Source organism: Corvus moneduloides, chromosome 3 (genome assembly GCF_009650955.1).
Source record: "Corvus moneduloides isolate bCorMon1 chromosome 3, bCorMon1.pri, whole genome shotgun sequence".
Lineage (NCBI taxonomy): Eukaryota > Metazoa > Chordata > Aves > Passeriformes > Corvidae > Corvus > Corvus moneduloides.
The window spans coordinates 15,440,242-15,459,727 of record NC_045478.1 but is presented as its reverse complement, the minus strand read 5'-3'; the positions used below and the strand labels follow the sequence as shown (position 1 = coordinate 15,459,727).

The 19,486-nt window shown below is 48.6% G+C and overlaps 1 protein-coding gene across 1 annotated transcript; it reads left to right on the top strand.

Annotated features, from left to right (window-relative positions):
• The first annotated feature begins 1,936 nt into the window (after positions 1–1,936).
• KLF11 (Kruppel like factor 11) lies at positions 1,937–16,919 on the top strand. The gene is made up of 4 exons (XM_032104292.1): positions 1,937–2,048; positions 4,618–4,872; positions 10,970–11,963; positions 13,988–16,919. Exons 1-4 carry the CDS (start codon positions 2,007–2,009, stop codon positions 14,290–14,292), a joined length of 1,596 nt encoding a protein of 531 aa, XP_031960183.1. The 5' UTR covers positions 1,937–2,006; the 3' UTR covers positions 14,293–16,919.
• Positions 16,920–19,486: the final 2,567 nt, after the last annotated feature.

The window sequence follows — 19,486 nt, the reverse complement described above, 5'->3', positions numbered from 1 at the left end:
TCTTTACAAAGAACAGTTAGTGATTCACAGGAGAGGCACAAACCCTGTGTCCCCACTGTGCCACCTCAACTGTGCTTTTTAGGCACCTATGGCATTTTCACAAATTGTTTTTCATTCTCTGTCACACAACTGATTCCCTTTTGCGAACAGAACTCTTTAACGTTAGAACTCAATTTGCAGTTTGAATTACCAGCATTTTCCTCACCATCATACAGCAGAGGCCAGGGCTGCAGCACGGCAGGTCCCATGCAAACACAGGGAGAAAGCTGCTGGTAACCTACGTACGGCACAAAGCGCTGGCCAGGGAGATCCTTTTAATTTGTTGTTTGATGGGCTGGGAAGTGGTAGTGCTGGGAAAGCTGAAGGACATGAAATGTGCAGTAATGGAGACCAGTGCGGTGAAGCTTTAGAAACTACGTGGGCAGCAGGGAAGGACGGGGATTTGGGAGAGCTGTAATGGAAAAAATAAACCCCAGTGGCCAAATGAAGCTGACAGCAGAAGGAGCCGAGAGATTCAAGATGATTCTCTGTGTGGACACTTGAGGATGTCACATCTTGAAAAACCAGGGAAGGAACAAATAGAGATAATTCAGCAGGATAAAATGCTTTTTGCTGTCCATATTCTGTGTCAGGGAGGCACAAGGGAGGGGGCAGGGGTGGGTTGGGATAGTGCTGGCAAGGCCAGCAGCCGTCAGAGGCCTGCAGGACCCACGTCTGTCCTGTCCCAGGGGACACAGCTCTGACCCTGACCCTCCCTGGGGACCCAGGTCTTTCCTGTCCCGTCCCAGGCTTTGGGATGCAGAGCTGCCCAGCTGGGGTCAGTGCTGCCACTGCCAGCACAGCCACAAATCCTGCTGGAAATCACAGGGCCAATATGCTTCAGCTGCCATTGGAAAATGAAAACAAGGGCTGGGGACAGGAAAAACCGAAGAACACACATTTTTTAACAGAATATATGTTGTGCCTTGAATGCTTTTAAGAGGCACATGCTGGGCTGGCCCAGGGGAGGCCTTCCAACACCAATGGATGCAATGATCAATCACACTGACCCTTCATGGGTTTTGGGAGGGGGTTTAGGGTTATTTTTAATCCCAAATCCTCCGTCCGGCAAAGCAGTGCCGTGGACGGGAAGGCACCCGACCCCCTCCCTACCGCATGTGGCACGCAGGACCTCTACGGGGAAAGTGGCGTCGGATGCCGGGAATCTGCAGGAACACAGGCGCTTCCCCGGAACGGGAATGCCGGCGGCGGGTGTCGGGAGCCCGCGGGCACAGGGACGCTCCCCGGAAAGGGAATGCCGGCGGCGGGTGTCGGGGGCACAGGGACGCTCCCCGGACCGGGAATGCCGGCGGCGGGTGTCGGGGGCACAGGGACGCTCCCCGGAACGGGAATGCCGGCGGCGGGTGTCGGGGGCACAGGGACGCTCCCCGGAACGGGAATGCCGGCGGCGGGTGTCGGGGGCACAGGGACGCTCCCCGGACCGGGAATGCCGGCGGCGGGTGCCGGGGGCACAGGGACGCTCCCCGGACCGGGAGCGCTTGGCGGGAGCGCTCGTGCCGCGCCGCACGCACCGCGGGGGGAGGGGAAAGGCGGCGGCCCCGCCCCCCCGCGCGCGGGCATTCCCGGCCGCCGCCCCGCCCCCGACCTTTCCCCCAGTTTCCAGCGCGCGCTCCCCCGCCCCTGCCGCCCCGCCCCCTCCCCGCCTTCCCGCCGGCCGTGCCCACGCGCCGCCCTTCCCGCCGGCACGCCGCGATCACGCCGCCCGCCCGCGCTCATTGGCCGAGCGCGGGCCGCGGCGGGCGCTGATTGGCCGGGGCCTCCCCCCCCCCCCCCGCGCTGCTTGGCGCAGGCTGCGCTCCGAGCGCTCCCCCAGCGCGCGGCCGCGCCGCGCCCGGCGGGCGGGGCAGGAGGAGGCGGCGCCGCCGGGTGCCGCCGCTGCGTGTGCGCTGCTGCCGCTGCCGCTCCCCGGGCGCACCGCTGCCATCGCCGCCCGCCCGAGCCGCGCCATGCACGGCTCGCCCTGCTCGGACATGGGAGATGCGCCCGCGGTGAGCACCGGCCGGGCGGACGGAGGGAGAGAAGGGAAGAGCGGGTGGCGGGGGTAGTACTGTACCCAGTACAGCCCGGGCACGTGCTCGGTGCCGGGCAGAGTGCGGGGACCGTCGCCAGCTCAGCAGGGTCCGCTACTCGCCCTGCGGGGAGCGGCTTGGTCGGTCAGCGGGGACGGGGTGGCTGTGCCAGGGCAGAGCCCTCAGCAGCGGGTGTTGCTCCGGTCACCTGCCGGGAATGGGGGTCGCCCTCCCGAAGCGACCGTGTGGGGGCGGCGGCAGGGTGGGAGGTGCCCTCCGCCTCCTCCTCCTCTTTCCCTTCGCGCCATCCTCCCCTCAGCGGCACCGCCCGGCCGGGGGCCGCGGCTGTGGGGAGGGGAGCGGGCGGGGGCGAACGCGGCTCTTGCGGGCGGAGGCGCTGCCGTGCGGGGTGACCCGCGCTGCCCGCACGGCACTGCCCGCCCGTTCCCCTTGCACCCTCACTACCCGCACGTCCTTGCTCGCTGCTCCCAATTGCCCGGGAGCGACCCGCCCTGCCCGCATCTCCCTGCCCGCCCGCCATGCTCCCTGCCCGAGCCCCATCCTTCCCGCCAGCGACCCGCCCTGCCCGTCCCCATCCTGCCCACAGCCCGTGCTACCCTCGCCTCCTGCCCGTCCCCATCCTGCCCGTCCCCATCCTGCCCACAGCCCGTGCTACCCTCGCCTCCTGCCCGTCCCCATCCTGCCCACAGCCCGTGCTACCCTCGCCTCCTGCCCGTCCCCATCCTGCCCGTCCCCATCCTGCCCACAGCCCGTGCTACCCGCGCCTCCTGCCCGTCCCCATCCTGCCTGCAGCCCGCGCACGTAGTTCCCGGCGGGGTGATGTGAGGACAGGCGCCCGGCGCGGCTGCCCATTTCCCTGGCAGCAGCCGGGGAGCCCGGGCTGCAGCGCTCGTCTGCAGAAAGAGCTTTTTTTGTGAGGATTTTTTTTGGATTTCGGGGTTTTTTTGAGGAAGCGAGGCACTTTTTTTTTTTTTCCACATTTCTTTAAGGAAAGCTACTCGTCTGAAACATAAGGTTGGAAAAAATAAACCCGCTGTTTGCAGGCGCACTTAGAGGAACACTGGCAGACTCAGCTCAGTGCAGAGCGTCGCCTGGCGTGGCCCCGGTGTGACAGGCGGTTGGGGTCCAGGCTTGCAGGCACACATCGTGTTTTCCTCTAATTTTTCAATGGAAAATTATCGGTTTTTCAATGGGAATTCTTAGAAGTCTCTCTCCAAGCTGTTAATCACTTTTACCTCTTCCAAACCCCTGAATCTTGATATCTCCTGGTACCTCGTGTTTTAGGTGAAAGTCCTCTATGAGTATGGTACCAACATTTTTGATCCATTATATTTAGCATGTTTGCTTCCACATCCCTAGAGTGTAGACAGTGTCACACAGCTTTACATCTTTGTGACACTGAATAAGGATTGAATAAGGATCATCCTACATTACTTAACTCAGTAACAAAACTCATTGACTTAAGTGCTGTCACCCATTGAGAAGAATTCCTTCTAGGGCTTGAGGCCATGCTAATGGTGTGGTGTTGCCTTTTGAGTTAAAACCTTTTTCCTGCAGTATATAAACACTCTGTGTAACAGCAGTAGGCTCAAGAGGCTTGGTCCATGCTTCTGAATCCCAGCCTTCAAGTTAGTTGGTGTGTCTGAAGACTGGAAGAGTTTGGATGCCTAGTTTGAGACTGAGCTGGCGTGTGAGTAATAAACCACGAGTGCAGCATAGCTTTTGGAGCCACTGCCAAGCACTGTGAGAGCTTTATGAAGTTTGGATATCCTTTTGTAGAGAAGTCAAGTGTTTTGCATGCATACACATGCACGCACAAATACTCTGTGATGCTTGCAACTGGAAACAAATCAGTGTGATTACATTTGTCTTCATGTTACTCAGAGTGCATTTAAGATACCTAGCACCTCTGTAGTATCAGACCTTTCTAAAGTACAATACAAATAGTTGCCACTGCACTTTGAAGACTATTTTCCTTCCATCCTTTCCCCATCCTGGCTTCCCTATTAAAAATAAGATTAAAGTTCTTTTGTGATGTGCAGTACTCCAAGTCAATGATCATACCTTAAAGCATCTTACTGACAGCTGAAATTTATTTTATAAATGTTTCCAGAATGAGATTAGTGCCAAATAGCAGTTGTCTTCTAAAGGATTCAGGAAACAGCCTTGTTTAAACAGGGTTGGAAGTCAGCATTTTCCTCTTTTTTGCTTGTGTGCAAGCATGGGATGTGTTTATTCAGAGCAGTGTAATCCAGGAAAGTAAGCTTGGAAATGTGAGCCACACACAGATACCTGTTCTTTTCCTGGAAAATCACACGTCTTCCTTTTTTTAATTTTTTTTTTTTAAGAGAAGGGATTGTGGAGACAAGCTGCAGGCGGGAGAGTGAGAGTTGAGCCAGTTGGTAAAAGGCTTGCCATGGGCATGGGATCTGTTTCAGATGACCTTCATTGTGAGCAGACAGTGTGTGGGTGGTGTGGGCTTTGTATTCTGACTTGTCCTAATAGCCAGTAATGTGATTACACTCAGGTTGACATTGTGGACATCTATGAGTCTATCCGTGAACGGCAGCGTCATGACAGTGAGAGGTCTACCTGCAGCACCTTGGAGCAGAACGACATTGAAGCCGTTGAAGCCCTTGTTTGTATGAGCTCCTGGGGTCAAAGATCACAGAAAGGTGACATATTAAAGATAAGGCCCCTCACGCCCTTCTCAGATTCTGGGGATTTCGCAATGCACGCCGAGGCTACGGCTGAATTACCAAAGGACTATCTATCGACACTGGTAAGAAAAACATGAACACAAAATAAATATGCCCAACACCTGAATGCCACATCCGTGCAATGCTTTGACTTGGCTGGAAAAGATAGACTTGCTCAGGTGTCCCTTTGTGTGTGTGCACAGAGTAGTGAGGTGAACATGTTGAGTTTAGGGTTTTCTTTCTGTCTCTGGTTTAGCAAATATAGGGGGTTTTGTTAAATTTAGGTGTGAAAGCCTTTGCTGACAGGTTATTTGATTTGACAGGGATGTCAAGATGGCTGTTGTAGGTTTCTTGGAGCACTTTGAGTAAGAATGGCAGAGTGAGCCTTGGTGATTTGGCATCAACATATCTGCAAACACTGTATAAAAAAAGGCCCTTGACGACATTATGCTTCACTGGTCATTATAAGAGAAAGTACACGTTACCATTATGAAATAGGGAATTTAATTAGTTTCTGTACTATGTGTTTGTACATGTAGTCAGTTATTTCTCCAGACATTGGTCTATTCCAGCTGACTAATGTTGGTTGAATCCACTTTTTTTTTTTCTTTTGTTTCAATTTATATTGCAACAAAAGTAGGTATTAAAAAATGGCTTGGTGTCATTAAGGTTTTAGATGGTTAAGGCCCATTTCAACCAGTAGGCTTCTAGTATGCTGCTGCCAGGAAAAAGGGGAATAATAGAGGAAAGAGGCTGAGATAAGAGCAGCCTGACAAGGAGCTGCCATAATATCTCCTGCTGCTCAGTGTTGACACTGTCTCTTGAGCAGCACAGGAGATACCTTTCAGTGGTAAAGGAGGAAGGAGAGGTGATGCAGGAAGACAGCATAGAGAGAAGTGGATGAATAAGGAGGGAGAGAGTAGTTTCATTTGTCTTTATCTTAGAAGTAGCCATGAGATGATGAGGGAAAAGAGCTAGGGCTTGCTGGGAGCTTGAAATGGAAAGGTACAGTATTGCTATCTATTGCTGGTCTGTTTATTCTGCTCATAGCCTCTTAGAGCTGTGCCCATTCTGAGGGGGAAGGAATGAAAGACTGTAGTGCAGTGATTGCAGTGTTTTATGCAGGTTTACAACTGCCTCATTGCCTTCCTTTTATTAATATGCTTTTGAGCATCTTCAGAATGGCCATGAAATGAGGCAATGTAGTGTCCTGGTTTTGGCTGGGATAGAGTTAATTCTCTTCCTAGTAGCTGGCACAATGCTGTGTTTGTGATTTAGGATGAGAATCATGCTGGTAACACAGTGATGTTCTAGTTGTTGCTGAGCAGTGCTTACCCCAGGTCAAGGACTTTTCAGATTCCCATGCTCTGCCAGTGAGGAAGTGCACAAGAAGCTGGGAGGTAGCATGGCCAGGGCAGGTGATCTGAACTGCCTAGAGGGATATTCCATACCATAGAGTGTCATGCCCAGCATAAAAACTGGGATGACCAGTGCTGTTGGGAAGGACCTGGACATTGGTTAGTGGGTGGTGAGCAACTGTGCTGTGCACCACTTGTTTCTCTTGGGTTTTATTCTTCTCTCTTTATCTCCCTGTAATAATAATTACAATTGTTGTTAATATATTTTACTTTATTTCCGTTATTAACTTGTTCTTATGTCAACACATGAGTTTTTTCTTTCTGATTCTCCTCCATGACAGATCTGACCAGAATGTTTTGAAACAAATTTGTTACCAGGATTCATTTTATTAGTTTAATAGTTGTTGGTCACAGTGTTGAATTATTTGGTATCAGTTGTGTTATGTAACAGTTTACTTGCTGTGTATGTTTTCTCTTGTGTTGTGGTATCATCTCTGGGGGCTGGGCTAAGGTTATCATTTTATTGCACTTCGTAACACTGGATTATGATAGCACAGAACTGCTGGCCTTGAAACTAATCTGGTTTTCATACTCTCAGCCCCTCTCTCATCACCTCTGTACTTGGGGAACCATCTATTAGAAACTGCTAATAATGGCATCTTTTACCTTTTTGCCTCAGAAAGCCAACCTGCACAGAAGACACACACAGTCTTCCCCTTCTCCTCCAGGCATGGGAATTTTGAAAATTTTGAATATCCTTAGGATGTTGAAACCAGCATGGTCTGTGAATGACAAGGAACTGTGAACGTGGTTCAGGTCTTGTTTAGGGTTAAGCAACTGTTTGTGGCTGCTCAGACTGTGGCATCATGCACTGTGACTACTCAGACCCCAGCAAGGGATGATGCAGCTGAGCCAGAGGATGAGCTTGTGCCCTTATCAGTTGTCCTTGTACACAAGAAGAAATGGACATGAAAGTCAGCTCATTTAGTAAAGGGGGATGAAGTAGGGCCATCACAAAAACTGGAGGAAGAGGCAGAACAAAAGGTTCTGGATCCCTATCCCTGAGGGAGCTGTGGGATACGTGAAAAGGTTTCAGCTGCCATCCAGTTGTGCGCATTATCACCTGGCTGCTCCAATGGGGCTAGTAGTCTGGAATTAGGAGATAGGGAAGCCAAGCAGTTGGGATGACTTCCTAGGGAAGAGAGCATTGACAAGGTGATTGGAAAAATGACACAAGTCTTCAGCCTCTGGAGGCAATTCTGTCAAGTGCAAAGGAAAGGTATCCCTTCAGGAAAGAGATTATGTCACCCAGGCAGGTGGGCCACTGTGGGGAGAGATAACTGGTACCTGAGGGAATTAGCTGTACCAGAGGGGATTTCTTATGACATGAGCAAGGCACAGTCACCCACAGATCCAGATGAAGTCAGTGTGCACAACCCATGACTGAAATTTGAACCATTTGCCATGGACTGATCCAGTTCCGAAACACCTGTAATATATTGGTGATACCAATACAGCGCCAGAAGTTTTTGAGAAAGGGAAGACAGTAGTCCAAATCCCTCTGAGAGCTGCCATAAAACAAAGTAAGGTCCAGGAACCTGCACAGGAGATCCAGTTTTTAAGAATAAAATAGCAAGGTGGATGTCATCAGATCCCAATGGATTTGATTAGCAAAATAACAGCTACGTTTCTAGCAACTAGTAAGAAAAACACAACCTTTGGTAGGCATTGTGGGTTTTTGGAGAATGCACATTCCGAATTACAGTCTGATTGTCAGCCCTCTCTGTCAAGTGACCCAGAAGAAGAATGATTTCAAATGGGGCCCTGAACAACAACAAGCCTTTGAACAAATTAAACAGGAGATAATTCATGCAGAAAATTAACTCTGTCCCAGCCCTTTGGCCAGTCCAGGCAGGACAAGATACAAAAAATGTGCTCTACATTGCAGCCAAGGAGAATGGTCCTACCTGGAACCTCTGGCAGAAGGCACCATGCGAGAATTGGGTCAACCTCTAGGATTTTGGAGTCAGGAGTACAGAGGATCTGAAGCCTGCTGTACTCCAACTGTAAAAGAGATACTGGCAGCTTGCGAAGAGGTTCCAGCTGCTTTGGGAGTGATTGGTACTGAAGCACAGCTCCCCCTCGCTTCCTGACTGCCGGTGCTGGGCTGGGTGTGCAAAGGGTGGGTCTTGCATATCATGTAGCTGATGCTGTATGGAGTCAGTGGGTCTTGCTGGCTACACTGGGAGCTCAAATTGGAAACCCCAGTCATCGTGATTACTTCGAAGACTCCTGAGACTGGCCAGAGAGCAGAGATTCCAGGATGCCACCTGAGGAGGAGGTGACATGAGCTGAAGAGACTCTATTGTGTAATAAGATATCAAAAAATCAGAAACAATATGCCTTGTTTGATGACTCCTGCTGTATTGTAGGAAAGCACTGGAGATGCACAGTTTCTGTATGGAGTATCCTACAAAAAATTACAGAAACTGCTCAAGGAGAAGGTGAATCGAGTCAGTTTGCAGAGGTGAAAACTGGCTTTAGACACTGCTGAACAAGAAAAACAGCCAGTGCTTTATCTCTGTACTGATTCACGGGTGGTGGCAAATGCCCTGTGATGGTGGTTGCAGTGATGGAAGCAGAGCAGAGGTAAACCCATCTGGGCTGCGGCCTTGTGGCAAGATACTGCTGCCTGGCTGGAGACCCTGGCTGGGAAGGTACATCACGTAGATGCTCATGTTCCCAAGAGCTGGGCCACTGAGGAACATCAGAACAACCAACAGGTGGATCAGGCTGCTAAAATTGAAATGGCTCAGGTGGATCTGGATTGGCAACACAAGAGTGAATTACTTATTTCCTGGTGAGCTCATGGCATCGGAGGCCATCAAGGAAGAAATGCAACATGTAGATGGGATGATGATCGAGGGGTGCACTTGACCATGGACACTATTGTAGGGCTATCCATAACTGTGAAACATACATTTCAGTTACTCAAGCTGAGCAGTTTAAAGTCTCTTTGGTGGGGAGGACAATTGCTGAAATAATATATGGGGAGACCTGGCAGATGGACTCTATCACACTCCCACAAACCCACTAAGGCAAGCACCGTGTGCTTATGATGGTGGTAGCAACCACTGGATAAGTGGAAACCTATCCCACGCCCCATGCCACCACCTGGAGCACTGTCCTGGGCCTTGGAAAGCAAGTCTTACGGCAACATGGCACCCCAGAAAGAATTGAGCCAGACAAGGGGACTCATTTCCAAAACAACCTCATAGACACCTGGATTGAAGAGCATGGCATTGAGTGGGTTTATCACATCCCTATCATGCACCAGTCTCCAGGAAAATGGAATCATGGAATAGACTGTTACTGAGAGCAGTGGGTGGTGGGACCTTCAAACAATGGGATACACGTTTAGCAAAGGCCACCTGGGCAGTCAGCACTAGAGGATCTGCCAGCTGGGCCAGCTGTGCCCAAGCAAAACTTTTACATACTGTGGAAGGGGGATAAAGTCCCTGTAGTGCACAGAAAAAAGATTCTGGGGAAAACAATCTGGGTTATTCCTGTGTCAGGCAGTGACAAACCCATCCATGGATTGCTTTTGCCCAAGGACCTGGGTGCACTTGGTGGGTAATGTGGGAGGATAGGGAAGTCCAGAGTTTGCTTCCAAGGGATGTGGATTGTATGAGAATAGCCAGTGATGTGGATTGTATGATGTTAGTTGCCATATAACACTCATGTCACCACTGCTGAGGTGGCTACGTGCAACATCGAGAGTATTACGGTAGGAATCACCCAGATTAAGGAAGACCAGGCTTCGATGAAACTGGACAAACACAGCAATGGAATGAGAGCTGACTTCGGCAGGCAGCAATCCTGCCTAACACACCATTTTTCCTGTCCTAAAGGGACTGCTATGAGATGGAGCCCAAAGTGATGCATAAATGAACTCAACAGATGTTTTAGTGGGATGGCCCACGGACTAAGGGAATGATACCTGTATCAAAAGACAGAAAAAGTGATGGTGGTTAATTGGGATGTATTGAAAAGCGTGGGCATGGTATAAATGGCATAGAATATGGGGTGGGTATTGTCCTGTTTTCAGCTGGGATAGAGTTAATTTTCATCCTAGTAGCTGGTACAGTGCTGTATTTGGGATTTAAGATGAGAATAGTGCCACATATTGATAACACACTGATGTTTTAGGGTAAGCACTGCTCAGTAACAATTAAGTCAAGGACTTCTCAGTGTTTCCAGCTCTGCCAGTGAGGAGGCGAAGCTGTGAGAGAGCATGGGTAGGACACTGCTGACGAAACTGGCCAAAGGGATATTGCGTACCACAGAGCATCATATTCAAGTGTATAAACTGGAGGGAGTTGGCCAGAAGGGGCCGATCACCACTTGGGGCCAGGCCAGGTGTGTGGTGAACAGTTGTACTGCATATCATTTGTTTCTCTTGGGCTTTATTTCTCTCTCTCTCTTTTTGTTATCTCCCTTTTTATTGCAATTAGTATTTTTATTATTGCATTTTCCTGTATTTGAATTATTAACTTGTTCTTATCTCAACCCATAGGTTTTACCTTTTTCTGATTCTCCTTCCCATCCATCTGGGGGTGGAGGATGAGTGAGTGAGTGGCTTCATGGGACTTGGTTGCCATCTGGGATTAAACCACTGCAGTATACTTTAATCACTTTGTCCTAAGAGGCATATTCTGAGATGCTGGGGGAGGGGTTGTAATTTTACTTTTCAGAGTAAAGATAGGGGAAAACTGTGCTATGGAATTACACTGATCCATGCTGGTGTGGGGTTTTTTTGCAGTGCATGACTCCTCCGCACAGCCCTGACTTCGTGGAGATGTCGGCAGCTACGCTCCTCTCCTCACAAGTCACTTACTCCAAACCAAGGACTGTCATGGCAAACACAGCTGCCTGCTCAGTCACATCAGCGACCGGTGCCTCTCCCATAACCAAGCCATCTGTTCTCAGTGTGGGGCAACAGTGCAGTCAGAAGCCAGTGATCGCTGAATCCTGCGCACCTCAGCCTTGCAGGGCCATGGCAACAAGTGTCATACGTCACACAGGTGATAGTTCTGCTTACCATCACATTCCTGCTGCGCAAGAGAAAACAAAGGTAACTTCAGGCTACAGCACTTCCAGAGATTGGTATGGAGTGGATGACCGAAAACATTCCAGACTGCCACAGGACATGTGTGCTGCAGATGATTTAATCAACAAAACCTCTCTAGTACATCAGCCTTATGCACATGACTCCAGTGATATTGTGACCAATAAAGGGCAACTACCAGTCCGGCCTGTTTCGCCGCAAACCCACTTACCAAAGAATTGTGAGAGTGACTTGCAAAAAAGAGCTACCCCAGTGACACCTGCCCCTGTCTCAAGCCCCCAGGTTCTCTGTCAAATGATCCCTTTAAATGGACAAAGCAGCATGATCAATGCGTATGTCAAGCCTTCAACTCCAGCACTCTCAACTCCCATGAAGCCTATTTTACCGCAGACAGCCCCGCTCTCCCAGCCTGTACTCATGGGACCTTCTGTGCCTCAGGGGACTGTGATGTTGGTTCTTCCGCAGCCCGCTGTCACGCAGACACCGCAGTGCCCGCAGACCGTGGTGACTGTTGGCAGCACCAAGTTACTGCCCCTCGCTCCCGCTCCCATGTTCATCGCTTCTGGCCAGACCTGTGCCCCCCAGCTGGACTTCTCCAGGCGGAGGAATTACGTTTGTGACTTCCCTGGGTGCAAGAAAACCTATTTCAAAAGTTCCCACCTCAAAGCGCACCTTCGCACCCACACTGGTGCGTACGAGAGGGCTCTGGCACTGCTTGTGTTGGGATGCTGAAATGCACGTTTTTTGTGGGAGGGGGGTGGGAAAGGGAAGAAGCAGGTGGCAGGGAAGCTTCTGCTCGTATCAGGGATGGAAGGAATGTTCATTCTCTGTGGACAAGCAAAACAAGACATACTTTGTTCTCAGACCTCAGCTGACCTTGTAGTGTTAGCTGAATTTCACAGGCTTTAGCTGGAGTGAAGCTTTGCTGTCTGTGTGCGTGTGTTTAGATGTAAGTGGAATCCTGCCATCTGGACTAGATTGAAATGAATTCTGCGAGTCCCTTGTTTTGGGGCATGGAAAGGTCTGGTGTAAGCAAAGCATAGTACAGGTAGTTGGTTTTAATTGTTACATGAGTAAAAGAAAAGGGAAACTCAGAAGCTGCCTTTTTTTTGTTGTTGTTGTTTTTTGGTTTTGTGTGGGTTTGGTTGGTTGGTTTTTTTGGTTTGTTTTTTTTTTTTTGTTCCCCCAGAGTTTTGTTTAGGCTAAATGGGAATGCACTGAGATTTTGGGCTGCTGTGTTAGGAAGTATAGCTGCCACAGGAATGTAACTGTTTATTCAGTTACAGAAGGGAATTTTAGAGGTAAATGGAAATTAATTGTTATTAATATGAACTGATTTGCTCCATAAAATTTGGTCAGTGTGGAAACAGTATACATGTGTTTTACTTACACTTTTCCTGGTTCCATGATCTTGTTAAATTAAAACTAACTTTGACTTCTCAGGGATTATTTTTGGTGTTGAAGGATAGGCATAGTGGGAGATTGGTACAGGATAGTTCTGTCTATTTTTGGTTTTCCTTGACTTTTTTCCCCTACCTGCTGTGATCAGTCACTGGTTTATTGGATGTCAGCTTGTGTGATGGGATTTGCATTAGTTTGCCAGCTTGTCTTTACAGTTCCTTTGAGGAAAGAGCTTAACCTCTACATGAAGCTGATAATTCTTGTAAACCGTAGTTCAGAAGTAGAATGATGCTTCTGTTTCTGGCTTGAGAGGCTGCTGAATTAAACCTGGTGCTCCAGGATAAACAGACTATCAGCAAGTGCCTCGCTTTGTGCACATATGGGTGCTGATCCATAGGGAGCCTGTGTGTGTCCCTGTATCATCATTAAGACATCAATGGGAGGTGAAACACACTGACCCCTCGCTAGCCAGTTCACATTACAGGATCAGGAGGAAGAGTAGTTCAGCTTTCTTATTCTACCTTTCCCCTGCATGCTGACTAGCTAGGTGAGAGCACATCCAGCAGACAGACTTTTCTCTCAACACCTGAAATATGAACACTCCTATGGGGCTTCTTTTCTGCAGGCCCCTTGTCTTCCGCTCCAAAGTGTCCCCATAAATTTGGGCCATGTGGTAGATGCTTATCTGGAGCTCTGTAGGAGTTGCAGGCAGTAGTTGCAGTTGTGGTTGTTCAGGACAGGTGGGATGTTCAGCAGTGGCCCAGGATGAGCAGCAGCTGATGTGGGCAGCCTTGCTGACTGCTGCCATCACTGGTCTGTGGTCCTGAGCTGGCAGGACAGGCTGTGCCTCAGGACTGCTTGCTGGGGTGTGTTTGCGTGCGGGACTGGATGACTGGAGCAGCAGGACCCTGAGGCTCCATTCCAGGCTTCCTGTTTGCCTGCAGTATTTGTGGATGACATGCTGCAGCCATAGAGATGTGGAGACACAGGGATGGGGGAAGGGGCTTGCTTCTAGTTTAGTCAGTGGATAAGGCATCTTTATGAAGGATCTGTATCTTTAAACTGGGATTTTGGACAACTGAAAAACCAGACTTGATTAAAGAACACTTAAAGAGAGACAAGGGAATAAGTAGAAACGGTACCTATTATTTTTCTCTGGAACAGAAATTGAGCTTAAGCTTGTGTTGACTGCACACATGAGCAGTTCTGTGAAACTTGTTGGTTTTTTCAAGGCAGGTTTTAAGTTAGTTCTTTGATAAAACTGCAGCACAGCTTCTCAAAAGTAACACAGGCTTCCTTTATGTCCTGCAGGAGAAAAACCTTTCAGCTGCAACTGGGATGGCTGTGACAAGAAGTTTGCCCGCTCGGATGAACTGTCACGGCACCGCAGAACGCACACGGGGGAGAAGAAGTTCGCCTGTCCCGTGTGCGAGCGCCGCTTCATGCGCAGCGACCACCTGACGAAGCACACCCGCCGCCACATGACCACCAAGAAAACCCCCAGCTGGCAGACAGAGGTTGGCAAACTCAGCAGAATTGCCACAGCAGAGAAACCCAAGAGCAGCAGCGCTCTGAGTATGCTCATCCCCGTGCCATCACCTGTCTGCCAGGGCTAGAGTGAAGAAGCACCTTCTCTGCAAACTTTGTGAAGATCAGGAAGAGCTCCAATGGCAACAACAGAACGGGCAATGGTTTTTGTTTTCCCCATGTTTGTGCGTACTTTAGTTTCCTGCAGTTTAGGTCCTCTGTTGATAGTGCTATGTGAGAAGTCTGTCATATTTCCTCATCTCTTCCCTGTTTGTTTTTTTCAGTACTTGGGCAATTGCAATCACCAGCACTTCAGGAAAGTAGAACTCTTTGGAAATTATTTTGGCAATAGGTTAAAAAAAGTTACTTGTAATGCTTGCTGTTAATATTTTGATGGACAGTAAAACAGGGTGGTTTTTAATTTTTATACTACTATTTTCTATACCAAATATATTTTCTATTTGTTCATTTTGGTCTTGTTATGCAGGCAAATTACCTGCATTAGTAGGGCTGTGCTGGATGAGACCCAGAGTTTTGAAAACTCCTTTTCAGTAAACCTAAACAATTGCATTCAGACTGTTTTGTAAACACTTAGTATTTGGTAACTCCTACTGGTTGGCGTTTTCATACTTACAGCTCCTGATCCTGCAATAGGCTCGTGACATTGCACCCTCTTATGCAGGTGACATTGGAGATCAAAGTGCATCAGTCATTTTTAAAACAAACCAAACCAGAACGACTTAATTTGAGAATACAAGTGTTGAAATCCTCAACATTTTATGAATTCATACCCTTTGCAAGTAGAAGCCGATGTGGCTTTTGGTAGAAGCACTCCTGAGTCCACACTCCACTGGAGCAAAGTTTGGAGGAGCCAGACTGCTCTGATGGAGGTAGAAGCACAAACACTGTTTAGAAATTTTGACACTAAAAGTTATGCTTTATTTCTGGTCCTATAAAGCAACATATCAAAGTAAACTGAAAAATGCAAAAATGGCAAGATAGCCCATGAAAAATTAGTGGGTCTCTATATTTTTCTGAGTAGAGGAGAAATAGAAAATTAAAGGGTTTTTTTGTATTGTGGATGCTTGTGCACCTTATATGAAATTGTTCAAGGCTTTCTTTTACCTGTATCAAAGCACCAGAGGAAGTACTAATTGTGTCCTGAGTTAAGAAATAGCCACCATGTCAACTTGATGATGCTCTTCATGTGGCCTTATACTTCTCCATAGTACTTTGTATAAAATCACCCTTTTCTATTAAACAATACGCTCTCCCTGTTGAATGGATTTTCTTTTACACAAAGTGTAATGCTAGTTGAGAAGTGGAAGCAGTGGCTGCAGGAGTGCTGTGTTGTACTGGCAAGGTATGAGTAACAAAATGCCCGTAGCACAATTGGACTGCTCCGTTCCCCTGGTGCGGAAGGAGTGCGTATGTCCTGTAGCAGAGCTGACAGGAGAGCAAAGCACCAGGTGTTTTGCTGAGAGGCAGCTCCCCACTGAATTAAATATTTCTGGAGTGCTTACTTTCTGGACTCTTCTGCCTTCAGCCACTCCTGCACTGAGACTTAATTGAGCACTGAGGAGGATTGTTTTTCCTGTATGCGTCAAATGTGGATACCTAGGAATGCACTGTCTCTTTTACTGCTTTGTTCTGAAATCCTGGTCTTGCTTCCCAGTGTGGGCACAGCATGGATCTCATCTGTGTAAGTGCTGACTTGCCGATCTCAGCTGGCACTCGCCTGGAATCGGCAGGGACCTGTTTCAGTTAAAGCTACTCATTATTTTTTACACTAAAGTCTGTAGTTATAATTAACAGTAGTAAGTTTTCAAACTGCACTAAATTGGAGTATTGTGCTAAGTGTACTGAAGTTTTTGTGCCTGACCTTTCAAAGGCCCACACCCTGTTCACTGACACGTGCTGTAATCCCACTGACCCCAGCGTACGTGCCAGTGAGTGTGTGTGTGGAGCTTGCTTTGGACTCTCCAAAGGGCTCAGCTGGAACCTCTTTTCCTGGTGAAGTGGATCCGTGTGGTGTTGCTGTTCTCTGTTGCTACCCAGTTTTCCGAGTTTCTGTGGTGAACAAAGAGATGTTGCTGCTCTTACTTTTTTGTTTGGTTTTTTTCTCAGAAATACCTTAGAACAAGAAGTCTGGCTTTTGGATGCTGTTTTTGCATGCTTTTAACCAGGGGAAGCATGTCCTGTCTCAGTTCAGTAGCCAGTTTAGTAATTCATTTTTTTACAGACTAACCATTTATGGTGCTCACCTGAGAAAACAGTTTGGAAACTCGTGTCATAATTATATAAATTGTCATGTTTGTTGCATCACGGGGGGGGAAACAGTGGACTGGAGAATACAGACTTTTAAAAAGTGTGTCATGTATGTGTGTCATGATGTGGAAAAGCAACTGCTCCCTCCTTGTTTGGGTGTACCTGGCCTGCAATTCCTGGCAGCCCATTCTGGGATGTGTGGATTGTTCTCTTGTGGATGTGCATGAATAGCTGTGCCGTGGTGTGGCTGTGTCTGCTCTGTCTGTTCCTTCCTGCTGTGTAAGGGTTATTTATGGATTAAGCATGACTGGCATAGCTGCTGTCTTTGCACTTTACTGCCTGAACTCTATCGTTCAGTCTTTTTATTTTGAGCCTATATTTTAAGGAAATGGAACTGCATTTTTGTACGTGTTTTTAACTTTTATTAAATAAAATGTATGTAACGTGACTGGTTTTAAGTCATAAAAAAATCATGAATTTTCAGGTTTCATAGGCGTCCACTCCAGAACTATGTGAATCTTCAGTATTAGGTTGTATGTCTAGGCCAGTGGAAGACTTTGGAGCTTGCTAGTTCACTTATCTGTAAAGGCAGGATTTTTTGGATCCTGTTGGGTGACCAGTGCTTGCTCGATTATGACTTTACACCACTCGTCTCGTGTATTTGGTAGAAGGTGCACACCCCCACCAGGGCTTGAAGCGTCTCTGTGCTCTCTGGGAACAAGAGTTCCCAGCTCCACACCGCTTCCAGCCCAGCCTCCAGCAGCTGTCAGCAGAAGGGATGTGCTGGGTGCTGCTCTGGTGGTGTTGCAAGCTGTGCATGGAGTGAATGCTGGAAATAAGGCAGAGATGAGAATTTAACTCAAAAGATGGCTGTGCTAGCCCCAGCTCTTCCTGCTCTGGTGGGGAAGTGGCTCTGGCAGGCTGGGTGTTGCCTCCCAGTCTCAGCTGGGAAGGAGGTGTCCAGAGATGGGACAGCAGCAGCAAATACCTACATTTTTCTGCTGTTTCCCTCTGACCAGTTCCTGAGCTGCAGAAAGTATTTCAGCAGGAAGGGAGAAGGTGTAATGATTCCAGCTTTTTGTCACAGCCTTTCACTGCAAGGTGGCTCAGTCTCTGCAGGCAGAGCCCTCAGAGCTACCTGGGAGCAGTGACTCAAGGTTTTGTCCACAGAAGAGCACATTGTTCTTGCAAGTGTGAGGAAGGTGGAAAGAGAAGATCTCATGGATGGTTCTGCTTACTCGTCAGGAGAACAACTGGAAGGGAAAGCTTAGGTGCAGGTTCAATGCTCTGGCAGAATAGCACAAATTCTTCAAAGAGCCCCTGGGCTCTGCAGCTTGCCACAATGCTTTTGTCTCCCAGGGGAAGATATCCTACCTGTCCCTACTGCTATTTTTCAAGGAAGATTTTTCTGAGCATCCAATTATATCCCTAAGAATACTTGGGGTTTTTTTTTGCTGATTTTTATTTTGTTTCCCTGGCTGTTTGTATGAAACATGGCAATGGATTTCACAGTCTGTGCTCACCTTTCTGCTTTTCCTTAGAACCAAGATGTGATCTGAGCTGTTCCATGCAGCCAGGAGGTGCACTCAGAACACATCCTAATGGGGCTGGAGTCTGGAACAGCTTCATCTGCTGAGAGAAAACAGCCTGCACTCAAGGAAGCGTTCCCAACTGCCCCTTTGCTGACACAAGCATTGTTGAGGGCAAGTCTTTCTGTCTTGAAGCCATTCTAAATCCATGAAAAGAAATCATTTTCTTGAGGAAAATGCATTTGTGTTCAAACATGCCTGTTGGCTTAAAGCTTCATTTTGCAGAGTGGCATTGCTTGTCACACACACCACCCTGCGTGGTTGTACACCAAACCTTGGGCTGAGCAGCAGCTTGAGTTGCCTTGCAAACCAACGAGCACAGATCCTCTTGAAGCCTGGACACTGGAAGAGTGAATCCAGTCTGATGCTGCAGAGGTGGCCTGTGCTGCACGCTTGGTGTGCTCCTCCCACTGAGGCCACAGCTCTGGCTAACTCTCCCTTTCCAGCTGTGAAAGCTGTACTCAACATCCTTCATCTGTCATCTCACGAGCTGAGTCCTGCCCCAGGACTGCCTCTGGCTTGAGTTCATCTGCAGGAGTAAATCTTCTGACTGGTTTTGAAGTTTAATCTGTGAGCCCATCTGCCTGTTTACCTTCCGTTCATGTCTGGCAAGGCAGCTTGAGGCAGGCAGGCTCTGGCTGTGAGAAGGCAAACTTCCATGCGTGCAGCAAGAGTAAATCATGACTCAAAACCCAGCAACCTGCAGGCCGAGGAAATGGTGAAGACAGTCCAGGAGGAAGCTGCAAAGCCTCAGCCATGTCTCACAGTCCAGGCTGTCCTGGGATTCCCTTTCCTGCAGCATGTTAGCACTGAGCCATTTTCTTTCCAGATTGCTTTCATCCTCTGTCAAATACAGTCTTCCTCATTTTCTGCTTCAGCCCTCCGGTGCAGGAGAAGGAAATTGATGGCTTTTATGTCCTGATGTGTGCAGAAGGCAATGGGCACATCTTAAACATGCAGAAAACTCACAAGAAAGGGAGCATACCCTTTCTTGGGAGAATTTGTCTTAGATGGGAAGAATGCCTTAGGTTTAATTGCCTTTCTTGTAGCATCTCTTGAGTTCAGAGCAACTTCTTTCTGTTGGTTATCACTGCCCAGATTAACCCACTTCACCCTGTGCAAATAATTGCCATGACCTGTGTCCAGAGTGGGGCAAGGGGGAGCCCTGCTGTGGATGTAGTTTGTGCCAGGCAGCTGGTGCTACACCTCCCTGACAAATGTGGTGGGGAGCTCCATAAGATTCCTGTGGCACAGCTCCAGGCCTGTGGGCCCCTGTTGCCCCCTTGCAGCCCCCCTTGCTGGGGCGGGGGCTCTGTTTCAGCAAGGCTCTCTTGCTCCTTTTGGACTAGTGCAAAATGCAGCATGTAGCATTTGTCTTTGTTAGATGAATAATGTGATTTGGTTAAAAGCAGTGGCCTTTTCCTGG